General features: G+C 38.1%; 2 protein-coding genes across 8 annotated transcripts in view; one reads left to right on the forward strand and one right to left on the reverse strand.

Annotated features, from left to right (window-relative positions):
* The window catches only part of LOC127437092 (F-box only protein 31-like), a 40,473-nt gene extending 26,633 nt beyond the window's left edge, over positions 1 to 13,840 (reverse strand). The window contains exon 1 of one of the 7 annotated variants that reach the window (XM_051691748.1): positions 13,296 to 13,840. In XM_051691748.1, the coding sequence (XP_051547708.1) occupies positions 13,296 to 13,728 (433 nt within the window). In that variant the 5' untranslated portion in view covers positions 13,729 to 13,840. The other 6 variants (XM_051691749.1, XM_051691754.1, XM_051691750.1 and 3 more) reach the window with 6 other exon arrangements.
* A 4,432-nt stretch (positions 13,841 to 18,272) lies between these two features.
* LOC127437094 (dynein light chain roadblock-type 2) lies at positions 18,273 to 21,140 on the forward strand. Its single transcript, XM_051691756.1, has 4 exons — positions 18,273 to 18,296; positions 18,379 to 18,454; positions 20,021 to 20,188; positions 20,264 to 21,140. Exons 1-4 carry the CDS (start codon positions 18,294 to 18,296, stop codon positions 20,305 to 20,307), a joined length of 291 nt encoding a protein of 96 aa, XP_051547716.1. The 5' UTR covers positions 18,273 to 18,293; the 3' UTR covers positions 20,308 to 21,140.
* The last annotated feature ends 4,551 nt before the right edge of the window (positions 21,141 to 25,691 follow it).

Consider the following 25,691-nt stretch of genomic DNA (forward strand, 5'->3'; position numbering starts at 1 on the left):
ATTGAGTTGTGTAGAGCTGAAGAGGAACTTGAGCGCTGCGATCCTTTTACCGAATAAGAGAAGCCAGCGATTAACCAACCGGATTCAGCCTCGTCTTTAACAGCGTGTTGTGTCTTGTGAGTGCGCACTCTGAAGGAAATTAAACTTATTTTGCTGCAGTGGGTCCAGATCTGTCGTAATCGTGCTGTCTCCATCACTTTAGTTCAGCCGTAAAATGCCACTGACATTGCATTTAACGACGTCATCTCTGATTTTGGTTAAACTTTTCCCTGCACTGTTTGTCTACAGCTTAATGTAGTCATACACATTATACAAGTAAAAGTTTCCTTTGCTTCATTCCATGTATTTTGATTCCAAAGACGAGATCCAGGCACATTTCATGTCATATTTCATGTTTTAATATCCTTTGTTATTTACAGTCAGTTGGTGATCAAAAAGATAAAAAGTATTTCTAATCATACATTGCACGGATGAGGGAAAAACAACCGTGCAACTTCTCTCTCGTTAATGTGCACTGCGCTTATTCAACCGTAAACACTTCTCTTAAAGAGACAGTACCAATTTGGTGCTTGCTATACATTATCAATGTAAACTCAATGTAAATCGCAAAAGTGCATATAAACAAACATGTTACAAAATGTAGTAATGTAGTAAGTGTAATAAATGTGTAAATACATAAATATTTAAAACGCACAATCATACATTGTAAAATATTTTAACTTCAGAAAACACTGTAAATATTAAATAATTTAACAAATATGCTTGTGCCTTCATCTTAATAGTAGTTTTGATATGTAACACTTAAATTATTATTTTTCTAATATAATTATTGTAATTGTATAAGTATGGTGTCACGAACAAGAGAAGCTCTGCAGTAGAGGGACTCCAGTGACCACAAAGTGTCATCGGCTGGTATTGAGGTGAGAACTGGCAGAAAATGGAGAGTGGAGGAAGAAGAGGAGGTGGCAGAGTCACGTCTGAGGCAAAGGGCTCTGGTGGGGACAGTGGCAACAGGCAGAATGGGTTTGGGATACTTTCCAAAGAGGCAGGTCAGAAAGACCAAAGGCAAAGAGCAACAATTTTTAATCCAGGAAGAATTCCGAGCAGGCGTGATGGAAGATGCAAGCAGGATGGTGGGGCTCCGGCAGCAGGGGGCATGAACAAGGTGGGAAAGCATACTGCAACACAGGATTACCTGGGCTAACATCATGCTGGCAGACTTCCATCGTGTCCGGTTCCTTGTTCAGACGGTTTATGACACCCAACCTTCACATCTGGGTAAAAAGTGAGACACCCTCCTGCCCTCATTGTCCTGGAAGGGGTTCTCTGGAGCATCTCCTCAGCAGCTGCCCAAAAGCCCTTGGGGAAGGTCGCTATCATTGGTGCCACGACCAGGTGCTCAAGGCAGTTGCAGAGAGCATTGCCGCTTCCATTGGCCACCGGCAAACACAATCATGCCCCAAAGAAGTCCATCACCTTCATCAAAGCTGGTAAGAAACCCCATCTACAAACAAAGTCAAGGTCAGGTCTCCTCCACACAGCCTCTGACTGGCAGTTCAAAGTCGATCTGGGTAAGCAGCTAAAGTTTCCTGAGCACATCGTATCAACATCACTCCGGACAGACATGATCATCATCTCTGAGTCCAACAAGCAAATGGTCATGCTGAAACACCTGTGAAGAGTGCATTGAAGAGGCCAACGAGAGGAAGCGCGCAAAATACCAGGAACTGGAGGAGACGTGCCGGGCCGGAGGCTGGAGGACACACTGTGAGCCAACTGAAGTAGGCTGTAGGGGCTTTGCAGGATGCTCACTCTGCAGAGCCCTTTACCTGTTGGGCATAATGGGTGCTGCGAAGAAGAGGGCCATCCAATCTGTGACAGATCAGTTGAATGCCACTTTGGTGAATTAAAATACCAATTTCCTTCCGAAACAGCAAAATCTGTACATTATTCCAAACTTTTGGCCGCCAGTGTGTGTGTATAATATTTGACTACATACTGTAGATTATATATGTTGCCCCCTTCTCGGTTTTCAGTTGCATTACGCTTACATGTTGTTAAAAGTCTGGCGAGTAAAAACTAAAATTTACTAGCCAATGGCGATTCATGTCCGTAGAGGGTCGAGTAATCTTAATTAAAAAGGTTTTGTAGACGCCATTACTCAGTTTAATTGAGGGATCAAGTTGACTCAATCAATTGAGTAGAGTCAACTTATTAGGGTTTTCAGCACAAGAACTGAGATAAGAAAAAAATTACAGTGACCTCAAAGGGTCACTAAAAATGACTCACTACCACAATACGAAGATAGTAATTATGATATTCTCATTACCTCAATGTGAAACATTTTTTAAATTACTGCATTTAAAAAGGAAAAATCAATGCAGTACAAAATGACTGTTACAGTAATGTAAATTGGGGGTAAAATTAGCTCAAGTGATCAGAAAATAATGTCACACAACAATGCAAAAAAATCTTAATGATCCTAAATGTACGCTTCATTTTCCTTATGTAAAATATAGTTTAATATTTTAGTATTGATTTGTGGTTAAATATGACAAGTAGGCTACAATTTCTTCACCAGAAACCTTCACCAAAACATAACGGCTGTGTCCCAAACTCTAACGAGCTGCCTACCTAGACATCCTTTGTAATATGCGCTAGTCTATCACGCCAAAAATTGTTGCCTATGTAGGTGGCACACTAGGTTTTGACACCTGTTTTACACTGCACGCCGAAGCAGTACGTGAGCCGAATCGAAGCAGTGTGTCACGACAATTTCACTGCAAACAGCGTGTGCTTTTACACCAGCAGTGTTTCAGCTGCAGAAAGTGCTGCTCTCTACACAGAAAATAAAGTTATAAAATGGTTATCAGGAGTGAGCTATTGTGTTACAAATGTGATCGTCATGAAATTGCATTTACATGATGCTGGTGTATTCTAATCCAGTCTTGTAGAATTAATTCATGTAGTGACAGAATGAGCTCTGCTCATTTTTAAACATCAACATTTAGTGGAAGGGGAGGAGGATGAGCCTGAATGTTGCTTTGCACAGGTGAAGACGGTTTGATCACTCAGTTTGGCGCAGTCACACTTAATAATATAGCTTAATTATATAGTCGGAAATAAGTAATTATGCACAACCATTGAAAAGCGATATCTCTTTGTTCAAACAACAGCCAAAACTTTGTGTTGAGTACTTTCCTCACAAAAAAGACACACTTCCAATATGTTAAAGGGATAGTTCATCCAAAAATGAAAAATCTCTCATCGCTTAATCACCCTGATGCCATCCCAAGTGTGTGTGACTTTCTTTCTTCTGCAGAACACAAATGAAGATTTTTAGAAGAATTTCTCCGCTCTTTTGGTCCATACGATGCAAGTGAATGGGTGCCAAATTTTGATGCTCCAAAAATAACACAAGTCAGCATAAAAGTAATCTATATGACTCCAGTGGTTAAATCAATGTCTCCAGAAGCGATCTGATAGGTGTGGGTGAGAAACAGATCAATATTTAAGTCCAATTTTACTATAAATTCTCCTCCCTGCTCAGTCAGCCTCCACTTTAACTATCACATTGTTCTTCTTGTGTTTTTGGTGATTCACATTCTTTATGCATACTGGGCAGGAAGAATTTCTATCACAAATTTACTTAAATATTGATCTGTTTCTCACCCACACCTTTCATATTGCTTCATAAAATATGGATTTAACCACTAGAGTCACTTTTAACTGCCTTTATGTGATTTTTGGAGATTCAACATTTTGGCACCCATTCACTTGCATTGTATGGATGTACAGAGCTGAAATATTCTTCTAAAAATCTTAATTTGTGTTCTGCAGAAAAAGGAAAGTCATACACATCTGGGATTGCATGAGGGTGAGTAAATGATGAGAATTTTCATTTTTGGGTAAACTTTTCCTCTAACTCAACATCTTCACCAGCAGCCAGGTACAGCATCCCACATATTTTCCTTTGTTAATTAACATTTATACTGTAAAAAGTTAAAAGTAATAGGTTACACAGCTCAGTGCTAACAGCTGTGGTAAACAAATGCACGCGACAGCACATGTGGTCGGTAAATTCAGAACTTACCTCAATCTTGTATTGAAAGACACTAGTATTGATGTGCTCTAGCCTATGTGTATTGCTAACCCTATAGACCAGTGGCCGGTTGCACCAGCTATACGTAAGTTACAACTTAGCTTAGTTGTGGCGTAAATGAGCACTAAGTCACAATTTACTCACGACTAAATACTTGAGAGTTGCACCATTAAACTTAGGTAGAACGTAACTATATATTTATGGCAGCCTCCAACCATGAGTAATGGTTGGAATAAAAAAGCAGAGTGATATTAAATGACATCAGTGTGCTCATGTTTTGCGTGACAGGCTTCAATCCTTTAGACATATATGATGATGTTGACATTTACACTTATTTACATTTACAAGAGAGAACATTATATAAAAAAACGTACTTCATAGAGGCTCTTCAAGATGGCGCCGAGTATGGCTGCTGCGTTGCGAGCTCCGACACAACATTGTAGTGTTTTGTTTGTTTTGTTTACAGTTCTTATGTTTTTTGTCTTGGATGTTGTCTGCCTTATTGTCTACGACAGACAAACACTTTTGGACATTGGTTCTGCAATTACACACCGTAAACCGGACTTCAAATTCCTCAATGCCGACCCGCTGTTTACAAACACACCAGCGGAACCCTTTGTCTGGGCAGCCCGGCTGCGTAAACGCAAAAGGAAAAGGGGAAACAGAGCCGGCGTTCTCATCAGAGTAAAACATCGTGCAAATCGACCCCCGCTACCCAGTATTCTACTGGCAAATGTTCAGTCTCTGGACAACAAGCTCTGCGAGCTGAGAGCTCGGATCTCTTTCCAACGAGAGACGAGGGACTGCTGCATTATCTGCCTTACGGAAACTTGGATGTCTGCTGAGATTCCAGATTCAGCCATTGAACCCGCGGGGTTCACCGTGCACCGAGCAGACAGAGCGAAAGACCTCTCAGGTAAAAGCAGAGGTGGTGGTGTATGTTTTACGATCAACAAATTTTGGTGTGATCAGAGGAACGTACATTTTATCAAGTCTTTCTGCTCTCCTGATCTGGAATTTCTCATGCTTCTGTGTCGACCATTCTGGCTACCGAGGGAATTCACAGCGGTCATTATCACTGCTGTGTACATCCCGCCACAAGCTGACACAGACTGAGCACTCAGGAAACTGTATGGGATTATAAGCAAGCAGGAAACCGTGCACCCTGAGGCCGCGTTCATTGTGACCGGGGACTTTAATAAAGCCAGTTTCAAATCAGTCGCACCAAAATACCACCAACACATTAGTTTTAACACACAAGGGGACCGGGTTTTGGACCATTGCTACTCTCCCTTCCGGGACGGCTACAAATCCCTCCCCCGCCCACCATTTGGCAAATCGGACCACTCTTCCATTCTGCTTCTGCCCGCTTACAGGCAGAAACTGAAACAAGAAGCACCCACCCTCAGAACGATCCAGTGCTGGTCGGACCAATCAGACCCTACGCTACAAGATTGTTTTGATCAAGCGGACTGGGAGATGTTCCGGTCTGCCTCTGATGATGACATCGAGCTTTATGCTGATAGCGTAACGTGTTTCATCAGAAAGTGCATAGAGGACGTTGTTCCGACCAGAACAATACGGATCTACCCGAACCAGAAACCTTGGATTAATAGCGATGTTCGCGCAGCACTTGATGCGTGGACCTGCGCTTTTAATTCCGGGAATGCGGAGGAGCATAAACAAGCCAGTTATGCCCTGTTCTGTTTGCTATCAGAACAGCAAAACGTCAGTACAGGAACATGATTGAAGAACAGTTCAACACCACCAACTCTAGAAGCATGTGGCAGGGAATTAATATCATCACGGACTTTAAAGGGAATAAAAACTCTGCCGTGAACACCACTGCCTCTCTCCTGGATGAGCTAAATACTTTTTATGCTCATTTCGAGGGAAATAACACCGCCCTCGCGGAGAGAGCTCTCGCGGCCGAAGCTACAGAGGTTAGTTCACTCTCCGTCTCTGTAGTGGATGTAACCCGATCCTTCCGACGGGTGAATATCCGCAAAGCCGCGGGTCCAGACGGCATTCTGGGCCGCGTCAACAGAGCATGTGCGAACCAAATGTCTGGTGTTTTTACGGACATTTTCAACCTTTCCCTCTCTTTGTCTGTAGTCCCCACATGCTTTAAAACGTCCACCATTGTGCCTGTTCCAAAACAATCCAAAATCACTTGTTTAAATGACTGGTGTCCTGTTGCTCTGACCCCCATCATCAGCAAATGCTTTGAGAGACTAATCAGAGATTACATCTGCTCTGTGCTGCCTCCATCACCAGACCCATTGCAGTTTGCTTACCGCAACAACCGCTCCACTGATGATGCCATTGCATCTACAATACACACTGCTCTCTCCCACCTGGAAAAAAAGAACACTTATGTGAGAATGTTGTTTGTAGACTACAGCTCAGCATTCAACACCATAGTGCCCTCCAAGCTTGATGAGAAACTCCGGGCTCTGGGCTTAAACAGCTCGCTGTGCAGCTGGATCCTGGACTTCCTGTCAAGCAGACGCCATGTGGTTAGAATGGGCAGCAACATCTCCTCATCACTGACCCTCAACACAGGAGCCCCGCAGGGCTGTGTTCTCAGCGCACTCCTGTATTCCCTGTACACACATGACTGTGTGGCAACACACAGCTCCAATGCCATCATTAAGTTTGCTGATGATACGACGGTGGTAGGTCTGATCACTGACAATGATGAAACAGCCTACAGAGAGGAGATGCACACTCTGACACACTGGTGCCAGGAGCACAACCTCTCCCTCAACATCAGTAAGACAAAGGAGCTTGTGGTGGACTTCAGGAGAAGAGATAGAGAACACAGTCCCATCACCATCAATGGAGCACCAGTGGAGAGAGTCAGCAGCTTCAAGTTCCTGGGTGTCCACATCACTGAGGAACTCACTTGTTCCATCCACACTGAAGCCGTTGTGAAGAAGGCTCATCAGCGCCTCTTCTTCCTGAGACGGCTGAGGAAGTTTGGAATGAACCGCCACATCCTCACACGGTTCTACACCTGCACTGTAGAGAGCATTCTGACTGGCTGCATCTCCGCCTGGTACGGCAATATCACCGCCCACAACCGCAAAGCACTGCAAAGGGTGGTGCGAACTGCCAGACACATTATCGGAGGTGAGCTTCCCTCCCTCCAGGACATATATACCAGGCGGTGTGTGAAAAAAGCTCGGAGGATCATCAGAGACTGCAGCCACCCGGTCCATGGGCTGTTCTCACTGCTACCATCAGGCGGTATCGCAGCATCAGGACCCGCACCAGCCGACTTAATGACAGCTTCTTCCCCCAAGCAATCAGACTTTTGAACTCTTGATCTCCCAAGATCAAAATACATCAGCACTGCACTTTATTACTCTTATAACTCACATCTCAGTTTATGATTGACTGTCATAAATTATATTATTATTATATAATATTCTCTCTTAACAACACACTGGCAACTTACTATCAACCGACAGCCTGAATGTCAATACAGAACAATCCAACCTACTGTACATTTTATATATACTATATATACTTTTTTAATGTATAATGTGTATTCTATATTGTGTGTATTGTATACTGTACATTGCATGTTATTATTTGTATATTGTGTTATGTGTAATTATGTGTATATTAGATTTTAAATTGTGTTGTAAATCTGACGTTTATTGTAAATTGGTATACATCTCATCACTGTCACGACTACTATGTTGCTCGGAACTGCACCCAAGAATTTCACAAACTATTGCACTTGTGTATATGGTTGTGTGACAATAAAAGTGATTTGATTTTTTTATTTTGATTTGGTGCACATGGTGCAATTTTTCCAGCCTGTGTATTAGTATATATTTATTGCCCATTATTAATTTTAGATACAGTTTTTATATACTGTTATTTACACAGGGCAAATATACTATTTATCAAATCTACTTCTATTACATATCGTATTTTAATGGGGATATAATTTATTCTAGCTGACAGTTACATGAGCAAACAAGGTTTGAACATCAACCATAACAATATCAAACTGAAATTCCCAGCTTTTTAACACTTCTGTGTACAAATTTGAAGGCTGTTTATTGGATAAATACAGGTAAACGTCATTTTATGCGAATACGCATTACTTTATGGAGAGCTTACGACCTACTAGTTAAATCTTATAGCAAAGCAATTTTGCTTGTAATGCATCCAGCGTTACTCGTAATTGTATTTGTACTAGTAATATTTCAATTAGAGAGCTCTACAATATATTTTCTACTAGTAAGAATTCCAATTAAAGAGCTCTGTAATGACATTGTTACTAGTAAGAATGCAATTTCAGAGCTCTCTATTTGCATTTCTACTAGTAATAATGCAAATGCAGAGCTCTACAAATTAAATTAATATAAAATAAAATATAAAATTAAAGAGACCTACAATTGATTTTTTACTAGTAAGAATGTAATTGCAGAGCTCTTTAATTGCAATTCTTACTAGTAAGAATGTAATTGCAGAGTTCTGTAATTAAATTAAAGAGCTCTACAATTACATTCTTACTAGCTGGAATTTCAATTTTATTCATCAGTCCATAACATTTATTCTAGAATAGATTTATATATAAGTCCCTCATTTCATCTGTTGTTGATTGCTCAATTGGAAACATTTTAGTCTCAGATCACACCCTGGTAAGTTTTGAGGTGTTGCCACATATGGAGAAAAGGAAATCATATAGTTGCCGCTTTAATGTATCCCTTTTGCAAAATCCTGAGTTCCAACAAATGTTAAAGGCTGAAATCAGTGTTTATATGGAGACCCACTGGTCCTCAGTATCCTCTGTGGTCATGGCTTGGGAGGCACTTAAGGCGGTTCTTAGGGGCCAGATCATACAGTATGCCTCATTCACCCAAAAAATCCAAAGCATGAAAACTCGTGGAGTTGGAAGGGAATATTAAAAGTGCCGAGGCAGAGCTGAAGCGCCGAATGTCGTCTGATGGCCTCAGAGAATTGACCCGATTGAAATACAGATATAATACTATTTTGTTGCAGAAGGTGGAGTTTTGGCTATTCAGGGCAAGACAATTTAGTTGGGGGACAAGGCAGGAAAACTGCTGGCTAGATATATAAAACAGAGAGAGTGTTTTTCTACCATTCCCTCAGTGAAATCTGCTGGTGGTGAAATATTTACCTCAGCCATTGATATTAATAATGCTTTTAAAGAGCATTATCTATAGTTCCACATCTTCGTCTACTGATGAGGATATTAGAAACTTTGTGGAACCATTAGAACTTCCTAAACTGACGGCTGAGCAAAAAAATTCTCTTGATTCTGAAATAAACTTGGAAGAGCTTGGCGAGGTAATTAAGGCATTGCGTACAGGCAAGGCTCCGGGGCCAGATGGCTTTGCCGCTGAGTTTTTTAGATCTTATGCTACAGAATTGGCTCCACTTTTGCTAGAAGTTTATATGGAATCATTAAAGAATGGAAAGCTTCCGCCAACCATGACACAAGCCTGGATCAGTCTGTAGCTTAAAAGGACAAAGATCCAAGCGAAGTGTTACCGTCCAATTTCCCTGATCCAGCTAGATGTTAAAATAGTCAAAACTTTTGGCTAATCGTTTAAGTAAAGTTATGACATCTTTTATACATATAGATGGCAAATGATCAGACTCCGGTCGCTGCCATCTCACTTGACGCAGAAAAGGCATTTGATATGGTAGAATGGGATTATCTTTTTAAGATTTTGGAAATGTTCGGGTTCGGGAATACTTTTATTGGTTGGATTAAGTTACTTTATAGACACCCGGTAGCAGAGGTACAAACTAATGGATTAATTTCCGATTATTTTACTCTGGATAGGGGCACCCGGCAGGGTTGCCCTCTTTCCCCATTATTGTTCTGTCTTGCCATGGAACTGTTAGCAGCCACGATAAGAAAGGAGGATGAGTTTCCAGGGGTGGTGGTGGGAGGTGAGGCTCATAAGCTTTTGCTTTACGCAGATGATATTTTATCACTTGTTTCCGACCCTACTAGATTTATGCCTTGCCTCCTTATTAATTACTTTTCGAAGTTCTCGGGATACAGAGTTAATTGGTCTAAATCCGAAGCTTTGTCTCTGACAGCATACTGCCCAGTAACGGCTTTTCAGCCGGGCGCCTTCCAGTGGCCCAAACAGGGCATTAAGTATTTGGGTATTTTATTCCCAGCAAATTTGTGTGATTTAGTTAGTTAATTTTGACCCTTTAATAAAAAGGTTTTCGAGCGATGTGGGCAGGTGGGCTTCATTACATTTATCTATGATTGGGAAGGTTAATGTTATTAAAATGAATTGTATTCCAAAATTCAACTACCTGCTACAGTCTCTCCCTGTAGATGTTCTCTTATTTCAAGCAATTTGATAGCATAGCGAAGTCCTTCATTTGAAATGGTAAACATCCCAGATTTCATTTCAATAAGTTGCATTGGCCGAATGACAAAGGTGGGCTAGGCCTACTCAAGATTTTGTTTTATTATTATGCATTCGGTCTCAGACATTTGGCTCATTGGTCACTTCCACCTGAGAGAGCCCCTCCCTGGTTTTGTAATGAACAGAAAGTTCTTCCCCCTATTTCGCCATTGCAAAGCCTTTCTATTAAACTCACCGGTGAAGTTAAACTACACCCCGTTATCTCACATTTGCACTCGGTATGGACAAAAGTGTCCAGAGTGTTTAATTCGTACATTTATTTAAATGTTGCCTCAAGCATATGGCTGAACCCAAAATTATGTATTAATAAGTCCCCTTTCTGCTGGTCAGAGTGCATTGTGAAGGAGGTTAATACGCTCGGTGACCTATATGAGAGTGGAGTGTTGAGATCCTTTGAAAATATGGTTCAACATTTTGGGATTCTCAGATCTCAGTTCTTTAGGTATTTACAGCTGCACCACCTGCTCTGTACTATTTTTGGGAGTAGCATACACCCACCTAAAGTGGCAGATACTCTGGGAGAGGTGATTATTGCTTTTGGAAAAGGTCATGAGGCATCAGTGTATTACTCCCTGCTAATTCAGAGTCTGGGGGATGGAGCTTATATCAAGAGATTATGTGAGAAAGATTTAAACTTGGTATTGGAGGAGGGAGTGTGGGCTAGGATTCTAAAAACATCAAGTCTGCATCTAGAGACACAAGGGTGCACCTTATGCAATTCAAGATTTTACATTGATTCTATTTGACCTCCTCTAGATTGTATAGGCTTGGTCTTAAAGACACACCCACCTGCTGGCGATGCCAATCAGAAGATGGAGACACAAACCCAAATTTTTTTGGTGGCGTGTTAAGATCCAAGAATTTTGGTTGAAGGTTCGGAGTTTTGTGTGTGACGTATTGGGCACTAAAATTTCATTTTGCCCCAGGCTCTGTATTTTGGGCGATGGGGCAATCATCAATATAGGGAATAAACACATGGAAAGTTGGGTCCTGACCAGTGTCATGATCGGTAGACAGATCGTTCTGAGGGGATGAAAGTTGGCTGGTGCGCCCTCATTTCGGGAGTGGTGCACGGAGATGGTCAGGGTGGCAGCATTTGAAGAGATGTCAGATAGAAGGCTGGGCAACCTGAGGGTGTTTGATATGAAGTGGGGCAGCTATCTGACATTTTTGGAGGGCTCTCGGGGAGGGGCAGTGGAGAGGGATTTATAGTTTGAATGTGTGTGATTATTATTATTATTTTATTTATATATATTTGTTTTTTTTTTGTGTGTGTGTGATTTGGCTTTGACCCCAGGGATGTTTGTTGGGGGTTATGGTGGGGTTGGGGATTGGGAGGTGGAGGGGGAATAATGGGGGTTAAAAGTTGATTCTGTGCATTTTTTTTTTTTTTTGCTTTTCTGTTTCATGTGTTAGAATCAATAAAAAATGTTAATCGGGAAAACATGTTGCATTCACTTTTATTGCTTGTCCTGCGATGGATCAGCCTGACTGTAGCCAACTATTTTTGAAGGTTTGTTTGTTTGTGATCTTATAGAGAAAGTTAGAAACTCTTATTATTTAAACTTTAAGAGCTTAATTCTCGTGAGAATTTATCATTTTCATTTTTCTAAAAAATAAACACAATTTTCTGTAAAAAGAAAAAAGAAAAAGAAAAAAGGTGTAATCTCCAGATTTGATATTTCACCACAGTTTTATGATATACATTTTACAGTAAGAGTAATTCCTTAAGTTATATAAGGAGTACACATCTGACATGTAAAATCAAAATGAGAGTTACGGACATAAACATGTAATAAAGACACACATATCCATTAAAGCGAGTAAGCGCTTGTCTTTTTGTCATTGCGAGGCTTCAGTAAAAGTGAAAGATAGTACCTTAAATGCTCCATGCTTTTTCTCTCTCTAAGAGCATTTTTCTCTCTCTAAGAGCATTACCGAAGTCTTTACAACACCCCAGATAAGCACATATTGAATGTGAATTCAATGTATCACAATGTGGTATTACTGATATCAATATGGCCTTCTCTCAAACATTATTTTACCTAGTTCTGTGTGTTATAATGAGCATATTCAAGCTAAATTTATCTGATATCTGAATGTATAGAATTATTTACTGATATCTGAATTTATACAATTATTTACATTAATTATTTAGCAGTTCCATGGACTTCCAGTGCAGCCTCCTTCTCTGCTCATGATGAAGAAGATCTTCACCCAACCAGCAGTGCCATCAGCAGTACCACAACAGCAGGTACTTCCATCACATCAACACCTCATAAAGAGAAAGATGCCACACCACTCCCTAGTGGCATCACCACAACAACAGATGGCAGTCAGATCTCTTTAATAATAGCAGATGACCTGTACTATGGCTAAGTGTCAAGTAATTATGTGTGCTGTGAAATAGTGAAAAAGGAGTCCTGAGTGCACTTTGAATATAGCTTACTTCAAATGTTCTGTTTTATATGTTCCAGTTATTTTTGGAAAATAAATGGTGTTCATTACAAAAAAGGTGTTTGTTATATATTCAGAAGGGCCCGCTTTTGTTTTGTTTTTTTGTTTTTTTTGCCTAGGGCCCCCAGAGTCACTAGAATCACCTCTGATCACGCGTATGACGTATTACGGCGCTTTATTAAGACTTGTTCAAGCTGTTCAAGGCCGCTTACCTTCTAAATACAAATCTAACATGTCCGTACGTGCAAATGTATGTTATATACGGTATATGATCCGATAATGAAACACATTACCCTCCGTACATCTCCTTCTCCAGATTGTTTCTGTGTTCAGGATCTGCCTGAATTTTTTGCACACCAGCGCCAGATTGGGCAGCGCCGTGCCGGGTAAAGAAGCGAAGATCTCAACTAAGAGCTCCGGGGGCAAATCCAGCAGTGACTGCGGACGCGGTGGCCCCGCGCATGCCGAGCCCGAGTCCTCACAACCGTACCCAGTGACCCCACTACCACCACCGGCTCCGCTAGGCCCCGCACCGCAGGTCTTGTGACAGCTGCTGCCATCGGGGTCGTCTTTCATTTTGCCCACGACCCGCTCCTCCTCTTCCACGTCCATGTCCATCTCAGGGTCGCTCTCCTGATCCGCCTGGCTGTGCCTCTGCCGCCGCCTGCACCGCAGCGACTGACCCACTCCACAGAGCCTGGCACACACCGCCATCCGCAGCAACATTACATTATCACCGCACAACAGCTGTCATACCTGAGGTGCTCTTCTAGATAGTGCGCTGAGCTCCCTACGTGATCAGGCGTATTTGCGTGACGAAATCACGTGACACCATCGCGCTGCACGCTTTGACGTAATAGACCTTTTTCACACTCCGGGTTTTGGAATGCAGAAGTGAACGATTGCATTGTAAACTTTGACAGCGGTGAATGGGAGTGAATGTGAGATCACAGCAAATATTATTTTCACTTACCCATTTGCTCCAAGACCAAAAGAAAAAAAATCCACTATTACATTTGAATGACTTTCCAGAAGAGGAAAAAATAAAGAGGGGTGGATTAAGACAGTCAGATGGGAGATGTCAAATTTACTGTCACACTCTCAGCAGCTGTAATAGAAACCCCCTCACAGCTGTAGTAATTCGTTTTTTAATATCTAAGTACGAGAACGAGAAGAACAAACCGCTGTTTTTAATCTTTAAAACAGAAGTCCGACAATACTGTAAAACAATATTGTATGGAAAGCCAAATTATCTTTTAATGTTCCCAGCGTTACTCGTCATAATTGCATTTTTACTAGTAAGAATTCCAATTACAGAGCTCTCTAACTGAGTTTTTACTAGTGAGATTTTCAATTACAGAGCTCTCTAATTTAGTTTTTACTAGTGAGATTTTCAATTACAGAGCTCTCTAATTTAGTTTTTACTAGTGAGATTTTCAATTACAGAGCCCTCTAATTGAATTTTTACTAGTGAGATTTTCAATTACAGAGCCCTCTAATTGAATTTTTACTAGTGAGATTTTCAATTACAGAGCCCTCTAATTGAATTTTTACTAGTGAGATTTTCAATTACAGAGCCCTCTAATTGAATTTTTACTAGTGAGATTTTCAATTACAGAGCTCTATAATTGAGTTTTTACTAGTGAGATTTTCAGTTACAGAGCCCTCTAATTGAATTTTTACTAGTGATATTTTCAATTACAGAGCTCTATAATTGAGTTTTTACTAGTGAGATTTTCAATTACAGAGCCCTCTAATTGAGTTTTTACTAGTGATATTTTCAATTACAGAGCTCTATAATTGAATTTTTACTAGTGAGATTTTCAGTTACAGAGCTCTCTAACTGAGTTTTTAGTAGTAAGAATACTAATTAGAGAGCTCTCTATCTGAATGTTTACTGGTAAGAATGCAATTACAGAGCTCTATAATTGAATTTTTACTAGTAAGAATGATATTGTAGAGCTCTTTTATTGCATTCTTACAAGTAAGAGAGTAATTGCAGAGCTCTACAATAGCGGCTGTTACTAGTAAGAATTGAATTGTAGAGCTTTCTGTTTAGTGCTATCTCATTATGGTAATCAAGCTTCATGCATATTCATATTCATCTGCCTTGTATAAATTGTCAGGCAGGAAATGTATATTATTACTAACAATATAATTTCTGTTGTGAAAACCAGGATGTGAATTACACTTTTGAGGGGTCTTCGGGTGGGGTAGGGGGTTTGAAGGGAGAGAGAGAAAATGTATGAGTATATTATTATACAGTAAATGTATTAAAATTATTAGATTAAAATCATTACCAATTCTATTATGTAAACTGGTGCTGTTTTCGAAATTGCCCCTATCCACTTATATGTGCATTTTTATTTGTGTTGGCGATTTTGTAGTGGTGTCCTAATTCATTTACTACATACTGTACGGTATGTTAACTGATTCTTACCCTCAATGCACTGTGATTTCATGTGGACATCCAGTGTACACTCGCCGATGGTATATTGCCCATGATCCATCACAGGAGGACTGACAAGCTGAAGAGAGCATGTGTGGAGAGGGAGCGAGTGAGCAAGAAAGAAATCAAGTAGGAGACACCAGTTTGCACTTTCCCCCATTCCAAAAATCTTTTGTTTCATGCTCTAAAGCTTTTAGAAAGTCATTGATTGATTAAAATGATTCTGTTAACATATTGTTATGATTAGGCAGATGTAATCATAAAGATTATTTTTATTTTGTCATTAACTCAGCTTAATGGCAATTGATTTCATTTTTCACTCATTTACTGAGGAGACAATATTATTAACTCAGAAGACTGCACACAGTGAAAATTATAATTTCCTGGATGTTTCAAACATTTGGTAACATGCAATATTTTCAATTAGATTGCTATAAGGCCACATGAGGGCGCTATGCGCTCATGGTCACTCCTCTGCGTTCAGATCTTCCCAGCTTGGAAGGAAAGTTTCAAGATACTAAATAATGAATAAACACATACCCTTGTTCATCTGTGTTTATTCTTGTTGGATGCAATTAAAATGTTTGCTAAATAAGCTTAAAAAATTTTAAATAATCTAATAATATATTAACCACACCACGCATGGCCTTTATTTTGAAATTTAGCCTACCTCAGGTGGGATTTGAAAAGGGAAATGGATGTAACTGCCTCTGCTTTGCATCTCATGAATAAAAGTTTTTACTAGTAAGAATGCAATTGTAGAGCTCTTTAATTAACATTTTTACTTGTAAAAATTCAGTTAGAGAGCTCTGTTAATGATTAATTACTAGTGAGAATTGAACTGCATAGCTCTCTAATTAAATTCTTACTAGTAAAAATGCAATTATGTGGAATAACGCTGGGAATATTTAAAGATAAATCGGCTTGCCATAATATTGAACTTGTAAAATAAGAAAGCTGTGAAATGTGTCATCAATTTGATGTCTTTATTTAATGTATCCCCTGGTTGTACCCTGCTTTGTTGTTGTCTCTTTGTTTCTTTTTTTTTTTTTTTTATTCTACGTTTCTTGTAATATTGATATACCAAATTAGGTGCCCCTTTTATCTATTTATAACTATAATATTGCTAAAACTACTTACATACCTAAATTACATAAACAAGTTTACTTGCATGGTCTTAAATCAATTTTAAACATAATTTCTCCCCTCACGGGTATTTTAATTGGAACAGCCAAAACATTTTATGTCAGGGCCGAATCTAGGGGGTGCAGGGCTGTGCTTTGCTGAAAATGCAATGTATGTGAAAGTATTTTGTCTGGCAACAGTAATTGTGTGACTACAAATACCTCTTGTTCTAATGGCATCGAATGAATAATAATAAAAAATACGTAATTACTTGCGGAAGTCTTGCAGGTCCGCATCAGTGCTAAATTGTTTTGATGTAAAACCAGCGGCTACAAAAACATCACTTTGTAATTAAAAAATGATAATAAATCAGAATATTTTCGGAGAGTCTTTGGAAACTCTCGCAACAGTGCATAATAAAGACATCTGCTGGTCAAATATGTGTAACTGCAACGAGAAGAAAGTCCAAATAAATGATAAATGTGGTCTCCTTACGCCTTCATTTTTTCCCAAATGAATTGGATCTCTTAAATATTTTAATCAGTATAATATATTAAATTCTGATTCAATAGACGGTCAGACCATTGTGATTGATCCATCATCTGATCCGAGAAAGAATACAACACCAGAGCAATGCAAAGGTTTTGTTAATTTAAATATCATTGTGTGATAATTTGTCACTAAATAAATTACAGTCTAATACATTCTGAAACTCGCTGGCTTGAAAACCAAACTCAATGAAATTGCAGGATTTTTTCCCTCTAGTCTCACTGGACAACATTGTCTATTAAAATGTGTTCATTTGCGTCTACATTTGTTGATGTTGTTTTGTATATTAAAAAAAAAATCGACCAGCTGTAAAATGACTTTTTTTATTTTTATTTTATTTATTTATTTTTATTTAGAACAATTCAAATTGAACAAACAAAAGTAGGCTACAAATTACAATTTTAAAAACATTATTATATATATATATATTTAAAAACATGTCAGGGATATAGGGGAAAAATATATGAAAGTGAAGCAACAAAAATAACGCTATAGAAAAATGTTGTACACAGTAAACAGTTGCACAGTTCGTATTGCTTTCATGTTTTCACTTTTAGATATCGTTTCCAAATATGTTTGAATTTACATTTTAAATGGTTAAAATACAGATATTTTTTCAGCCCATTTAACTTTATGTTTATAACGAGCCATAAAAATAATTAAATCACAAATAAATAATTTTTATCATTATCAATTGTAATACACTTCAACATTACATCAGTTTCTTCAAAAATAATAATAATCTTGGCCGGGTTTTTTTTATTTTTATTTTATTTATTTATTTTTTAATAATTTTTCAACTCTTTTCAAACGCCTTGTGCTTTAGGGCACTACCTTAATCTAGTAAAATGATTGACGTACCCTGCAACCACTATCGACAGTAATTGGTCTATCCTCGTCAGCGCTGAGAAAAGTAACACCTACCACAAGACAAAACAGGCAAGTCTTTCTACAATTTGCCGCTTGCTGAGGTGATCATCACAATTCACAAACATTCGTAGAAACAATATAATAACAAAACAACTTTTGTAAAACTTGCCATTGTTAATATATATATATATATATATATATATATATATATATATATATATATATATATATATATATATATATATATATACTCCAGTTTCCATAGCAACGAGAAGAACAAACGAAAGAAGTAGAAGACATGGTAACTTCATGTTGTTTTTCTTGAAGTTTACGTTGAAAAATATCGATCGATGTTATAATTATGACAGTTTTACTTTGTCCAGGCTGAAGTCGAAGACACTTTAAAGAGAATTCAGAGCCATAAGGGTGTTATTGGCACAATCGTCGTTAATGGAGAAGGCAAGTAACCGTTACAGTACTATGTTTTTACTATAGTAACTGTAACTGGAGTTTTTTTTGGATGTAGATTCATTGTAAATAATTTTTAAGAAAAGACAGGATGTAGTATCTAAATGTGTTTTCATTAGAAACACAATAGTTTGTTTTATAGAAACCATAGTTATGGTAATGAGGAGTCATCCATGATTTTACCTGTAATATCATCTTAATATAAACACCACAAACGATGGTTAATGCAAAATGTGGTGATTGTATTGTATTGTATTGTATTTGATTGAATGATTTTTACCATACCATATATTCATATGACTAAAGGTCAATCAGTTCTACACTGGTGGCACAGATTTGTACAGATTTTTGCTCTTATGGAAAGAAATGGGTAATTTTATTCACCAAAGTGGCATTCAGCTGATCGCAGTGTATAGTCAGGACATTAATAATGTGAAATTGTACTATTACAATTTGAAAAACTACTTAAATTACTTCAAAGAGTTGCAGCAATGACAGCTTTGCAGATCCTTGGCATTCTAGTTGTCAGTTTGTCCAGATACTCAGGTGACATTTCACCCCACACTTCCTGTAGCACTTGCCATAGATGTGGCTGTCTTGTCGGACACTTCTCACACATCTTACAGTCTAGCTGATCACACAAAAGCTCAATGGGGTTCAGATCCATAACACTCTTTTCCAATTATCTGTTGTCCAATGTCTGTGTTTCTTTGCCCACTCTAACCTTTTCTTTTTGCTTTTCTGTTCAAAAGTGGCTTTTTCTTTGCAATTCTTCCCATAAGGCCTGCACCCCTGAGTCTTCTCTTTACTGTTGTACATGAAACTGATGTTGAGCAGGTAGAATTCAATGAAGCTGTCAGCTGAGGACATGTGAGGCATCTATTTCTCAAACTAGAGACTCTGATGTACTTATCTTCTTGTTTAGTTGTACATCTGGCCTTCCACATCTCTTTCTGTCCTTGTTAGAGCCAGTTGTCATTTGTCTTTGAAGATTGTAGTGTACACCTTTGTATGAAATCTGCAATTTCAAACGTTGTATAGCCTTCATTCCTCAAAACAATGATTCACTGATGAGTTTCTAGAGAAAGCTGTTTTTTGTTTTTTTTTGTGCAATTTTTGACCAAATATTGACCTTAAGACATGCCAGTCTATTGCATACTATGGCAACTCAAAAACAAACACAAAGACAATGTTAAGCTTCATTTAACGACCCAAATAGCTTTCAACTGTGTTTTATATAATGGCAAGTGATTTTCTAGTACCAAATTAGCAATTTAGCATGATTACTCAAGGATAAGGTGTTGGAGTGATGGCTGCTGGAAATGGGGCCTGTCTAGATTTGATCAAAAATTACTTTTATCAAATAGTGATGGTGCTGTTTTTTACATCAGTAATGTCCTGACTATACTTCATGATCAGTTGAATGCCACTTTGGTGAATTAAAGTACCAATTTCCTTCCAAAACAGCTAAATCTGTACATTATTCCCAACTTTTGGCCGCCAGTGTATATCAGTGTATTCGACCATGATCTGGTTTGTTTGCTCTTTTATTGTTAGGTATTCCCATCAGAACTACACTAGACAACTCCACCACTGTGCTGTATGCCGGACTGCTGCATCAACTGACTATAAAAGCCAGAAGTACAGTGAGAGACATTGACCCCCAGAATGACCTGACATTCCTGCGCATCAGATCCAAGAAACACGAGATCATGGTGGCGCCAGGTAGGTCACCATATTATCAGACCCCTCTTATCGAGCTTGCTGTCAAACACTTTCACCTTTTCCCCATTCTTCCAGATAAAGAATACCTGTTGATTGTGATCCAGAACCCCAGTGAATAACATGGTCACTGTTAAACGACATCAGGAGGTTTGCACACTGTTTTTGTCGGGGGTTTCACATCGGCATAGTAAATAATTTTCTTAAATGTGTGAATTTGTATTAACATGATGTTCATAAACATGTATGATGTTTCGTATGGTGTTCACCACTTGAGATAATCCAAGACTGCAACCTATCTGTTATCCTCAAGTTATTTATGAAATTATAACGTTTGATTGTGCGGTGTCATTGATTACATGTAATATTGTCAATAAATAAGTGAATCCATGTTTGTTAAAGGTCTTCTAAATGTAAATTGAGTTTCTCTGGCTTCATAACAATTTTATGATATGGCTAAATGAATGGTTGTTTTCGTTCCCCTCACGCAGTAAATTCAAGTTTAATAGATACAATATCCACTAGAGGGATCCACTTTATTGCTGCTTCTTTGCTTCTCTGAAATATTGCTGGTTTAATCAGTTGTAACAGCAGCAGTCTGGTTTACTATACACTTCTAGTTCAAAAGGTAATGGGATGTGTTTGTGGATGCATATCATTTAAATGCATTTGTTCCTTAGGAAACAAACACTGCACATTTAATAAAATTACACTGGATAGATGAGATGAGATGGATGTCAGCTGGAACTTTTGGGTTCACATTTCTTTTGTGTTGGAGTAGCCCAAGTGTATTTGCCTGCGGGTATAGTGTTGTGTTTTGAAAGGCATAATGTGACCTGAAACTTTATGCTCTAATTAATATCAGGCCACATCCACACTACTCCATTTTCAGTTTCCTAACGTCATCGTTTTATTATGGAAGTCAGATCCTGCCATGGTATTAAAAAAAATAAAAGAGAAAATTTTGACTTTATATCCTGAATTGTGACTTTATTTCTCACAATTTGGAAATAAATTTGCTATTGCGACTTTGTGATATAAGTTTACATCTCACAATTGCAACTTTATTTCTTGCAATTTCAACGTTATATCTCATAATTGTGACCATATCTCGCAATTTTTATTTTATATCTTGCAATTTTGACTTTATATCTCACATTTTCATCTTTATATCTCGCAAATGCAACTTTATATATCACAATTGCAACTTCATTTCTCAAAAGTGCGACTTTATATCTTGCAATTCTAGGTTATAAAGTCGCACTTGTGAGAAATAAGTTGCAAATAGTCACAGTTGCTAAACAAACTACCAATTCTGAGTTTATTTCTTGCAATTGCAACTATATCGTGCAATTTTTATTTTATTTCCTGCAATTGAGACTTTATATCTTTAAAATGCAACTTTATAACTCTCTATTGCAACTTCATTTTTCACAAGTACGACTTTATATCTTGCCATTCTGGGTTATAAAGTCGCACTTGTGAGAAATAAAGTCGCGAATAGTCACAAAATGATTATATCTCACAATTTTGCCTTATATTTAGCAATTTTTATTTTATTTCTTGCAATTGCAATGTTATTTCTCGCAATTGCGTCTATGTATATCTCACTATTTCAAATTTATAGGCCACAAATTTGACTTAACTCACAGTTGCATGATATAAAGCTGCAATTTTCAAGATATAAAGTCACAGTTGTGAGAGGTAGACAGAATTTCCTTTTATTATTGTTCTGTTCTTTCTGTAGCAGGATCAATGCACCATACATTATAACTCAGAATTGAGAGAATAGAGTCACATTTGCGAGACAAAATAACAATTCTGAGTTTAGTTCTCACAATTGCTAGTGTATCTCACAATGTTGGTTTTATATCTCGCAAATTTGACTTAACTCGCAATTGCATGATATGAAGCCACAGTTGTGAGATATGTCACAATTGTGAGAAATAAAGTCAGAATTTTGAGATGTACTGAGACAGAATTACCTTTTTTATTTTTCTATTTTGTAGCAGGATCAATGCACCATTCTGTAACTGTAAGCTGTTGACTGGTAGCCTTATTTTCATTATTTACCATTACCTTTTTATCAATGGTCATGTGTAATTTGATTTTCATCCTCTTATTACGGTACTGATAATAACTGGATGTGAACAGAATATTTCTGGTCTCTAAGTCACATTCATTTTGTAAATTGACAAGCAACTCTATCAAAATGAGTTTAATGTTAAACACGAGTCAAAATTACTAACATTCACTAATGTACCACAGGGCTCTTTGATAAGATTATGAGGATGCTTGGTTATCGATAAGCAATCAATATCTCCAAAACATCAGTACCCCCAGTAAATCTAGCAAAATTATTGTATCCAACAATTAAAATCATACAACAGTGTTATAATTTTTACAGTCTGTTGATTTGATATTCACTGTTGAAACTTTTTTTTTTTTTTTTTTTAAATATTGTTCTGATTGTAACTGAATAAAATGACCAAAAACACGATATTTAGTTGTGTCCCACATTTTGCCTGTTACTGTATAACACCCTATTTAAAAATGTAACATTCCATAAAATTGTGACACCCAGGAAGTAACCTTTCTTGGACCCTTCTATTACATCCCTGGAAGACAAGTAAATAGTCACTTAATTTTCTTAATTTTTATACAAATAGTAATACTGACTACATTCATTTAACTCAACCATGCAACTTTGTTTCCAAAGTTATTGTAAGAAATTGTAAAAGTACTTTCGAAATTGTAAGTCAGACATTTTTGTTAACAGGTTCCGAAAATATTTGAGCCTCATATAGAACAAATAGAAAATAAAACAGCACATAATGTATACAATTTAGTTTAGTTTAGAGTTAGGAGTTTTCCTTTCAATGATACTTTGTTGAAAAAGAATGAATTTTGATTTAATTTTTAAGAGTTTCAGGCCCCATTTTGCACCATATTTAGAGGAAGCACATTAAAGCTTTAAAATCTTTTTGCTGTTAAGATTCTTTCTCGTATCCCAGATTAATATGCTCAGTCAACTATAAGTCAATTTTCTGGAATCTGATTGAAAACTGAGTGTGCATTCAAGAGATTGCACACTGAGTGATTATTTCTTTCAGAGAATTCCGTTTGATGATGCTTGTATTAAAGAAATTGCACACTTCAGCTTTTAAAGAATATTATGGGCTCAATATACAGTAGAAGTCAGAAGTTTACATACACTTAGGTTGAAGTCATTAAAACTTTTTTAACCACTCCACAGATTTAATATTAGCAAACTATAGTTTTGGCAAGTTGTTTAATACATCTACTTTGTGCATGACACAAGTACTTTTTCCAACAATTGTTTACAGACAGATTGTTTCACTTGAATTGACTATATCACAGTTCAAGTGGGTCAGAAGTTTGCATTCACTAAGTTAACTGTGCCTTTAAGCAGCTTGGAAAATTCCAGAAAATGATGTCAAGCCTTTAGGCAATTAGCCAATTAGCTTGTGATAGGCTAATTGGAGTCAATTGTAGGTGTACCTGTGGATGTATTTTAAGGCCTACCTTCAAACTCAGTGCCTCTTTGCTTGACATCATGGGAAAATCAAAATAAATCAGACCTCCACAAGTCTGGTTCATCCTTGGGAGCAATTTCCAAACTCCTGAAGGTACCATGTTCATCTGTACAAACAATAGTACGCAAGTATATACACCATGGGACCACGCAGCCATCATACCGCTCAGGAAGGAGACACATTCTGTCTCCTAAAGGTGAATGTAGTTTGGTGTGAAAAGTGCAAATCAATCCCTGAAACACAGCAAAAGACCTTGTGAAGATGCTGGAGGAAACAGGTAGACAAGTATCTATATCCACAGTAAAACAAGTCCTATATCGACATAACCTGAAAGGTTACTCGGCAAGGAAGAAGCCAGTGCTCCAAAACAGCCATAAAAAAGCCAGACTACAGTTTGCAAGTGCACATGGGGACAAAGATCTTACTTTTTGGAGAAATTTCCTCTGGTCCGATGAAACAAAAATGTAACTTTTTGGCCATAATGACCATTGTTATGTTTGGAGGAAAAAGGGTGAGGCCTGCAAGCCAAAGAGCACCATCCCAACTGTGATGCATAGGGATTGGCAGCATCATGTTGCGGGGGTGCTTTGCTGCAGAAGGTACTGGTGCAATTCACAAAATAGATGACATCATGAGGAAGAAAATGATGTGCATACATTGAAGCAACATCTCAAGACATCAGCCATGAAGTTAAAGCTCGGTCGCAAATGGGTCTTCCAAATGGAAAATGACCCCAAGCATACCGCCAAAGTTGTGGCAAAATGGCTTAAGGACAACAAAGTCAAGGTATTGGAGTGGCCATCACAAAGCCCTGACCTCAATCTTAATTTGTGGGCAGAACTGAAAAAGCATGTGTGAGCAAGGAGGCCAACAAACCTGACTCAGTTACACCAGTTCTGTCTGGAGGAATGGGCCAAAATTCCAGCAACTTATTGTGAGATGCTCGTGGCTACCCAAAACGTTTGACCCAAGTTAAACAATTTAAAGGCAATGCTACCAAATAGTAACAAAGTGTATGTAAACTTCTGACCCACTGGGAATGTGATGAAAGAAATAAAGGCTGAAATAAATCATTCTCTCTACTATTATTCTGACATTTCACATTCTTAAAATAAAGTAGTGATCCTAACTGACCTAAGACAGGGAATGTTTTCTGTGATTAAATGTCAGGAATTGTGAAAAACTGAGTTTGAGTGTATTTGGCTAAGGTGTATGTAAACTTCTGACTTTAACTTCTGAAGTTAAGCTTAATTAACAGAATTTGTGTGGCTCAATGTTGATTACCACAAAAAAAAAAAAAAAAAAAAAAGTTTTTTCTTTTTCTTTTTTTATGGCAGTCGTGGCTTCAGTTCAGGCACTTACAAGGGAAGGAGAGACAAGTCAAAATTATTTTCTTGTGGAAATCAACAATATGATCCAAATGCTGATAATTGAGTTTAACTTGTTTTGAAGGAATATAGGAACATTCCTGTAAGCTTTGAAATGTGTGTGTCTATCCAGTAAGTATAACCTCTGATGTCCTTACCCATTCAGATACCTGGAGTGTGTTAGCTGAAATGTAAACTCTATAACCCTAAAATGATAATGAGAAGGGGTCTAGAAATCACCTGCCTGAATGAACCTCGTTGGAGTGTCTCGCTGCTGGACTGACCTCTGTTCGGCTTCCATCTGCTGTCTGTTTCACATGCCCAGCACTGCCAATTGGCACTCTCAGCATGGGGCAAGAAGCCAGCAGGTGGGTACAAGATCTCATGTTCTAAGACCAGCTCCTGAGCAGAGCCCATGACAGAGTGTCAGTGCAAAATAATTAAACAGAGAATTAATGATTTGGTTACCCAACACCTCAACATTGACTCAACCAATGGCCTAAGTTTGGGGTGGGATCTGTTTAAACAACCAATTGAAAACGGGGATTGTTCAGGAAACCTGCTTGAAAACAGTCATTATTT

The sequence above is a fragment of the Myxocyprinus asiaticus genome, chromosome 48 (assembly GCF_019703515.2).
Source record: "Myxocyprinus asiaticus isolate MX2 ecotype Aquarium Trade chromosome 48, UBuf_Myxa_2, whole genome shotgun sequence".
Taxonomy (NCBI): domain Eukaryota; kingdom Metazoa; phylum Chordata; class Actinopteri; order Cypriniformes; family Catostomidae; genus Myxocyprinus; species Myxocyprinus asiaticus.